The sequence below is a fragment of the Tenrec ecaudatus genome, chromosome 1 (genome assembly GCF_050624435.1).
Source record: "Tenrec ecaudatus isolate mTenEca1 chromosome 1, mTenEca1.hap1, whole genome shotgun sequence".
Taxonomy (NCBI): domain Eukaryota; kingdom Metazoa; phylum Chordata; class Mammalia; order Afrosoricida; family Tenrecidae; genus Tenrec; species Tenrec ecaudatus.
In genome coordinates this window covers 15,713,716-15,722,430 of record NC_134530.1, presented here as the reverse complement: position 1 = coordinate 15,722,430, position 8,715 = coordinate 15,713,716, and the positions used below count along the sequence as shown (strand labels likewise).

The 8,715-nt window shown below is 53.9% G+C and overlaps 1 protein-coding gene across 1 annotated transcript; it reads right to left on the bottom strand.

Annotated features, from left to right (window-relative positions):
• Positions 1 to 472: 472 nt before the first annotated feature.
• LOC142431743 (mitochondrial carrier protein SCaMC-3L-like) lies at positions 473 to 5,336 on the bottom strand. Its single transcript, XM_075536712.1, has 6 exons — positions 5,205 to 5,336; positions 4,741 to 4,893; positions 4,471 to 4,575; positions 2,105 to 2,272; positions 1,860 to 2,007; positions 473 to 645 (listed from the first exon to the last, which is right to left on the bottom strand). Exons 1-6 carry the CDS (start codon positions 5,334 to 5,336, stop codon positions 473 to 475), a joined length of 879 nt encoding a protein of 292 aa, XP_075392827.1.
• Positions 5,337 to 8,715: the final 3,379 nt, after the last annotated feature.

Below are 8,715 nucleotides of genomic sequence, written 5' to 3'. Positions count from 1 at the left end.
TCCCCAAAGTGCATATAAGCCCTGACCTGAAATATATCCCCACTCCCTGCATGGATCTGACAGCTGAGATCCTGGACGTCTGAGAGGTGAGCAATTGAATGCCTCATTTTGTCTGATATCTCTTTCAATTGACCTAATTACACAACCGCCACTTGGCACCCTTTCATCCAAAGTTCATATACTCCTGGGGAGATGGCAGTTCTCTCCAAAGCCCCTCACCTGCATGAAGTTGTTGGGTTGGTTCCTGGGCCTGTGCCAGTGCATGTAAGGGAACTGGCCACCAGTCTGCCAACAGCGGTTTCCACCACATGCTGGCCTTCTACTCCTGCTCCTGGAGTTTTCAGGCACCTCCATGGACACAATCATGTCCTCCCCAGGAGAGCCTGTCAGGAGGAGCGGGTGTCACATCATGTACTGTTGAAGGGACTGTCCCCACCTAATCACCCCTATGTACCTGTGGTCTGGCTCTCACCTAAACTCCCAGGGTGCTTTTCATTGTTGTATAGACCGTGCAGCTGATGGCCACAGCCGGGATAACTTTTAATAGAGTGGGTGTTAGGCCTCGGAAGAGCCCCGGCCAGCCCTGCTCAGCCATGATGTCTCTGAAAATGGCCCGCATGGTGGGCTTTGAGCCCTCCACAGTATCTATGAGGAATGAGGCCAAGTTATTACACATAGAATAAAGGAAGTGGGGGTGTTGGGGTGCTGATAGGAAAAGCCTGGAGTCTAGAATGTTACAGAGGAAATGAGCTAGTGTGGAGGCGGCAACAAAAGACTTCATTCAGGGTGTTTTCAGGCGCTCGTGTAGGGAAAGGGTTTCTGGACAATTCCCCTGAAAGAGGTGACTGTGGTGAGGATGCCTATGTTTGGCTAGGGCCATGGACATGTGTTCAGGGGGCTTGTGGAGAGAGGCTTTGTCAAGGTCAGGGAGTGAGCTCTGGTCTGTTTTGAGAGTTTCAGATGGGTTGGGTTGTGGTGATTAAGGTACTTGGGGAATTAGATCTGAGGAGTTGTTTTGGGGACCCTGGTGAGGAGGAGCTGCTAAAGGTGAAGTGAGCCCAGGTGGCCCAGTGCGTTGAGTCTAGTCTACTCACCTCAAAGCCAGCAGTGTGTACCCACCAGTGCCTCTCTGGGAAAAAGACAAGGCTGTCTACTCCCATAATGGTTGAGGTACAGTCCCAGACACCCACAATGGCATTCCACCCCATCTTCTAGGGTTCCTGAGTCAGTGTCAAGTGATGAATGCTGAAGCTCTCTGCTCCCGTGAGGATGGACAACTTCAGAGACCTTAAGGAGCCGTCCTGCTCTGTCCATTTGGGTCAATGTGAATCTCCGGATAGAATGTATGGTGCAGGTGTGACATGAGTCTATTTGAGCAAGCTGGCCTCTTTGGGTGTGTGAGTCCTGTGTCCTGGGGTCCCTGTGTGGTCTATCCTTGGGACATTGGCTCAGCTTCTAATTGGAAGTTTGAAGTCCACCGATATATGCTAGGGAAGGAAGGCCTAGAGATGCCCTTGCCCAAACGGGGCCCTCGAAACAGCCCTGGGTTTCCCAACTTCCCTCCGACACGGGAATGTGTAACTTGGCCACCATCTCCTCTGCAAGTGTTGTGTCACAAGGTCAGGAGGAAAACATGCACGGGGTGGGGGCGGGGTCGAGGTGTGTGTCACCCAGGACTAGATCACCTTTGGGACTGAGGGAAAATGGCACAGGATGTTAAGATTTTTGGGGAAGTATGAGTTCTAGGCATTTGGATGGCAGCCTAAGAGGTCAGGGCCAAGTAAGGAGAATGGGGGTGTGGGATGTGCTGAGGGCATTTGGTGGGGCCACAAAGTGGGTCTCATCAGGGGCAGGCAGACCTTTTGCTTGGAGCTTGGTCCTTAATAGCGTCAGGGGATAGCTAGCCATCTGGCCACACACTGTGGACACCGTCTGTGTGTAGATGTTGTAAGCCTGGCTGTGTTCTTCGTTATCCCCTCTGCTCTTTACCCGTATGTTGTTCATCATCTGCAAGGGGTAGGGGGCCAGAGAAGGCTCAGAATTGGCCCTAGTCCTGGGCCACGTCAATGCCGCCTACAGCAACCTCACCCCCACCTCTGCCAACCTTATTGACAGCCAGGTCAGTGAAGGCATAAGGGATGATGCCAAGCATGTTGGGCGCATAACCCCTATAGAACGCGGCTGGGCCTTCGCGGCGAAGAATCTGGCCGACGCAGTCACCTAGGCCATCGTACTGGCCTGTGCGTCCCAGCGTGAGGCGGATCTTCAGCACCTGTGGAGGCAGGGAGGCCAGGGAGCTCCTGTCAGTAGTCTCATGGGGGACTCATGCCCTGTCCCTGTGCAAGGAGCCCTGTTGGCACAGCTCAACAACGGGGTGGGCCTCCAGGCCCTCAGAGGTCGGTGAGACTCTCCACGGTCGTCAAGGGGACACTGGTGAGGAGGGTCCTCAGAACCCCTATGGGCATCCCTGTTCTGGGGCCCGGAGAAGTGCAGTGAGTGGGACATATGGGGCTAAGTGCCCTGGAGCCAGCCCTGCCTCAAATCAAACACCCGCCCCAGGGAAACAGACACTCACTCTCCAGGTTTGTTAACCTCATCTGTCAGGAGGCAACCCCCCAGGGTTTTATACACGAGTGTGGCAAGTAGATGGCCAGCCCTTGCTTCCTGGTTTATCCGGTACAAGAGTTGTGCCCAATTTTACTTTGCTTTCTACCCCCTTTCAGAACAAAATCATGACCCGCTGGCAATGCAACACTTTACTACTAAAGCCAATGGTACCACATAATGTGTAGGGATCTGTTTCTGCAGCCTCAGTGGGTCTTCTCAGCACGCCTCCCTCCGTGCTCCCTCCAGGCTCAAGCCCACCCACTCTGGGAAGCTTTGGTCTAGAAGCTCTGCTGAAACCATTCCCGTCCTGTGCCAGCCTTCCTGACTGAAGGGTGGTAACTGTGCCTCAGGTGTACTGTCTGGGATTGTATCCCCAGCCATATCTGGTCTCGTCAACTACACGCTGGACACCAGAAACACAAAACAATTGATGTTCACGCTCCCTGAACCACACCAGCTGTGTCCCCACATTCATATGAACACATGAGCAGAGGCAGGAAGACCGCAGGGTTTCAAACCAGGGAAGTTGTGCTTCAACGTCGGATCCCCTCCCTGTCTTCAGGATTCCATCCTGTGTGCAGACAGTGATCCCAGATGCTGGGCGATGCCAACAAGTACATGGAATCAGGAGCCGAGCAAGGCCATTGAGCAGCCTGCCGGGTGCCAAGGACACAGCCTTGCTGGCTGGGAGGAAAGTTGACTGGAAGTACTTACCGATGAAGATCAAAGACTACAGCCGTCAGGATGGATGGCACCCCAACACAGAGGAAACCAACGACCTCAGAACTGGACCAAGAAACAACAGAGTGACGCAAAGAGCAAAGAGCAAAGCAGTCAAGGGTTTCCGTCTGGCTCAGATCTGCCACTAGCTCCCACTGGAGCCGCAATCAGGCACTCAAGGGACAGGCTGCCTTGGGCACTTGTGCAACACCCCTCTTGCGAAGTGTCCAAGAGCCACAATGCCACAGGCAGGACTCAGCTGGAAGCCATGGTGACGTCATATGCACGTAACAGTTGGGCAATCAGTCTATGCCTAAGAAAGACGGTATTGGCAAGAACAGTATCTGGACGATGGGATCCCCGAAGGAGGAGCCCGGCTTAGGGCAATGCCAGCAGAGGCTTCTGAGATGTGAGGACAGCAAGACTTTGGCTGAGTGACCAGGAGACCCAGTGGTGATAAAAAAAGATGTCCTGGTTGCGAAAGGAGGAGGTCCGTAAAACACAAGGGCCAGCTTCCCAGAGATGGATTAACAGTATCCCCAAAGGGCACTGAGTGTCTCTGTCCGAGCAGTGTTCCCTGCTGTCATGCGAGTGCTTCCTGTGAGGTGCTGGGGACTCGGTTCTGACTCACAGGGACTCAATGGAGCAGCAGGAACCAGCCCAATCATACATCATCTTAACTGTGCTTCTGATGTTTCTGCCGGGGATGCAGCCACTGTATGCACCCATCTCCTTGTGGGTCCTGCTCACTGGACAGGAACATGGCCAAAGTCTGGGAGCCAAAGTCTCGCCATCCTTGCCTCTCAGAGCATTCTGGCCGATCTGGGAGTTCATTTGACAGTCCAGGGAACTGACCACATCCCTCAAGGGCATCGATGCTTCTTCAGTCTTTCTCAGTCAAAGTCCAGCTGTCACGTGCATAGGAGGTGCCCAAGAATGCCATGGCCAGGTTACCTAGCATCACAGTCAATCTGACAGTAACCACCAACCAAATGGAGCCGGCAGATCATGTGGCGGGTCCTGGTGAGGGTCGAACACGGTGCTTTGTGCAGGATGCCTGGGGCACACGAGTCATTGCGCAGTAGGTAGGGGCTGCAGTCGCTTCATTGTGCGAGGCTGTCCACTGAGCAGGCTCTCACTTACCTCCAAGGGGTTGATGAGCGTCTGGGAAACGGCCACCGCCAGAGACCCCGCCAAGACATCCTCCTGGAAGATGGGGTTTGAGGACTCCCCGAAGTGAGCTTTACACTGCGGGCCCGAGCGAGGAGAGAGGAAGGTGAGCACAGCTCCGGGGCCTTCCAGCCTCAAGCCCACCTTGGAGAGGGCCTGAGGACTCGGACAGGAGACAGAGGGCTGGGAAGGCGGGCTCATGTGATCCGGAGGGCGGGGCTGTAGACACCTATCACTTCCTACCTCTTCGAAGACGAGAAACTTGATCCCATACTCAGGGGCGATCTTGAGCACGTTTATACCATTGCCGCGCCACAGCGAGCGGAAGCCTCCCTCCTGGATCAGGCTCCGTAACCCCCCCAGCAGGTTCATAAGGTGTTTTTTGGAAGAGTAAACCTGAGGGTGGAAAAGACCTGACCCTTGGACAAACCCCTCCCCGATGCCCTCTCCATTCTCAACCCAGCCCCACCTGCAGCTCCCAGCTCCTCGGATCTGGGTGCAGCCAGCGCCATTGAAAAAATCAGGCTCCCCCCGTCACTCCAAGCTTCCCCCTCACCTCTGGGCTCCATTGCTCGCCCTTGTCCCCAACCACCAAAACCACAATCTCCTTCCTGTATCCCCAACAATACCCTAGAGCCCCACCCTGAAACCGGGTAAGCCCCGCCCACTAATCCCCATTGGCTGCAGTGGAGGCCCCACGCCCACACCTGCATGTGCACTCGGGTCCGGTCCAGAGGGGCGGTGCTGGTGCGGGACACGGTTCCCGCGACGGCTCCAGAGAGCAGAATCTTCCACCAGGCCCCCTCCTTGTCCATCCTTGCGTCCCCCATGGGGACCATCAGGACTTCTCCAGTATCCAACAGCTGTGGGCCAGATAGAGATCCCCACCCAATGTCATGGGCTCTCCTCTCCTTGCCCAGGTCGGAAGCTCATGCCAATCCATTCTGCTTGGTTCGGGACACTGGGCTCGCCTAGAGGGGCTTAGGAATTGAGGTATTCTACCAAGAGATACTCGTGGCAACTCTTAACCAGCGTCTTAATTGCGGTAGGTGAGCAACCCACTGCTCACCCAATGGTCAGCAGTCCACGTCAACCAGCAAGAGAAGACAGATGTGACAGACGCATTCTCCTGCGTGGAGTCTTTCAGGGCTGAGCAGACTGGAAGCCTACAGAGGACCAGGCCAAACCCAGCCAAACCCACTGTCATCGGGCCAACTCCGTCCAACAGTCGCCCTACCCACAGAGTAGAACTGCCCCGGCAAATTCCCGAGTGGGTCGATCTTTTTTGAATGATAATTTAAAATTTTCTTGATTTGGGAGTTTTTTGAGATGGCCCACCTTTGTGTGATAGTCGGCCTTTTCTGTCTTGCCTCACATTCTCAACATGCTGTCAACCACCACACTTGTGAGAGGGGCCCTGCTGGCCTCCCGGGGGTCATGCATTGGGTTTGCTAACCAGGAAGTCAGCGGTGAGTAATCCCAGCCCTCCACACGCTCCACAGAAAGATGAGGCTTTCTACTCCCTTAAAGCGCTCCAGTCTCCGGACACCAAGGGGCACTTCTACCAAGTCCTGTAGGGTCACTGTGGGTCAGCAGGGATTTATGGCAGTGAGTTTCCGACATGAGTGTAGAGAGGTTTCTGAGCCCATCTCTTTTGAGCTCTAAGAGACCACATGAAGCATAAATGGATGAAAAAGGAGACAGACAGAGAGAGAGAGAGAGAGAGAGAGAGAGAGAGAACTCTGAATTTGAACTCCTAACTGGGTTCCTTGGTGGTGTCACAGGTTATGTGTTGAACTGTTAACAGTAAGGTCAGTTGTTCCTCCTCACCAGCCCTTTTTTAAAGAGAAAGTTGAGGCTGCCTGCTCTCTGAAAGCCCGCTAGCCTCAGAAACCCCCTCTGCCCCATAGGCTAATTCTGTGTTGGAAGAATGGCCTCGGCCTCCTAACTGTGAGAGAATAGGTCGGTGCCTGACTGGCAAAGCCCCCCTTTTGACACGGACCTAGGGAGCTAAAGGCTGGGCACAGGCCGCTTTCGCCCTCCCCCACAATGTGTGCTGAGTGCCCAGTCTTACCTGCTGGTAGGTGGCAGGCTTTTGCTTGTGGTCAGCCACCTGGCTGAACACAGGCCCGGGAAGGAGAGTGTTCGGGGGATTCCAGTCCTGCGAGGGTGATGGGGGCGGGGGCATGATGCGAGGCGGTGGGGACGGACGCGGGGCTGGATGTTCGGGGAATAAAAATGTCGTGAATCTTTGCAATTGGGTGTTTGCCCAAGAGCAACGCTGTTGCTTCTTGTCAGGTAGAGTCGCCATTGTCGTCTCAAAGTAAGAGCCATCTGCAGGGCCTTAAGTCCTCCTGGAGCCAGTGAGGTCACAGAGGTCCTTGTGAGCCCCTGGTGTGTGGCAGGAAAGCCCACAGCCCCAGGTGAGGGCCACCCCGCGGTGGCAAGCCCACCAGGCCCCAAGGGTGCTCACTTCGCTCTCCGGAAGGGCTGGTGGCTTGAAGCCTCACACTTTAGGTTCACAGCTGAACCCTTGCCCACGTGCCCCATCGGGGCCCCTACCTGGCGCCCCAAACCTACCAATGTGTTACAGGGAAAACAAACCCATAAAGAGGGTTGTCAGACTGGCCCGCTGCGCCCCCAGCGGTAGCGAGTAGAACTGTGCTTTAAAGGACTTTCTTGCTGGTCTCTGGGCAGAAGCAGATCTCCAGGCTTGTCTCCCTGCCCACTTTGGGGCTCGTCCCCCAACCTGGTGTCCGGCCCCACGCATGGCGTCCTCACTGGTTCCCGAGGAGGAAGTATGGCACAGGATTTTGTCCATGGGAACCGGTCAAAGCCTGGTTTATTCACTGAAAAGTGCCCGGTTTGAAAGTACCGAGAGGCGAGTTACAGAAGAGAAGCCTAGGCCACCCCGTTTCTGACAGCTTGAAGAGCTACATGGTCGTGAAGCGCACCTGCTGCTGATTTTAGGCTAGCTGCTCCCCGCAGTTTTTCTGTCCGACAAGGACTGTCACAGCGACCTGACCGGGTGCAAGGTGGTTTGCAGATGGATGGAAGTGGCTGCTGGGATGGGGGGTTGGCGTAGTCACCAGCTCTTTCATCATCTTTGAGACATGGATCGCAAGGACTTTCTACCAAAGCCCCTCTTCCCGGTGGCCTCAATGCCAGCGAGTTCACTGCTGGACCCGCCCAAGGATGTTGGCTCCTCCCTTTACTTCCTGTTTAGAGATGTAGAACAAGCAAATCAGTTCTGTGAGAAGCATACTCAGATTGTGAGGAGTTGTCCCATTTATTTTGGACTTACTAACAAGAGGGACCAGTAGCTGGGAAAGGATGACATGTTAGGTGTAGGAAAGAAAGCAGTAAGAAAGTGACCCCAGCGAGAGGACTGGAAAACTGGATGCAAGAGTCAAGTGTCCCCAAACTGTGAGAATGCACAGGCCCGGCTCGGGCTTTGTTCTTTTGTACCCGAGGTTCCTATGGATTGGAACTCACTCCCAGAACTTGAAATCAACAAGCCATGTAAAACAAAAGCTGATGCATCCATGGCATAAAAGCTGACTGGGTAAGGCATCGTTTATATTTCGACTTATGCTTATTATTTTTGTAAAATCTATGAGAAAAGCTCACAGAGCTGTGGATCACTTTCTTCCCAAGCATATTTTATTCCTTAACCCATTCGATGTGTTTCTAGTTGGCCTTAGGGAGATCATATAGCACTGTTGTGCAAAGATGAAGCCTACATGCCCCACACTTGGAGGCCAAGATGGAAATATCCACAACGACCATGAGCTCCCTTGGGAGGAAGATGGCCCAGACACTAGAGAACACCGGCATGCTATCAGAAACTTGGCCTCACGGAAGGTGTCGGGCAGGTTTTTGGCCAGGTACGCCAGGTATCCCAGGACACTGTAGAAGGGAAGGTGAGAACACTGAGTGTGTGTCTATGTTTACAAAAGGACTTCACAAGCAGAAGTGAGTTGGACTGAGCCCTCTGTACTGCTTTGTGGACTGATTAGCTGTCATATCACATTTATATAAATATTCAAAAGAATCCGTGTTGTGCTTCCCTAGAGAACCCTCTCTAACACAATCAAGTCAAGGTTTGAGCCAGAACTGTGAAAACGGGCACAGTGAAGACAACATCGAAGGTGATTTGAATGAGGCTGTGTTGTGACAGTCAATGAGGTGTAAGTGGCAAAGGATGCAATGGAGGAG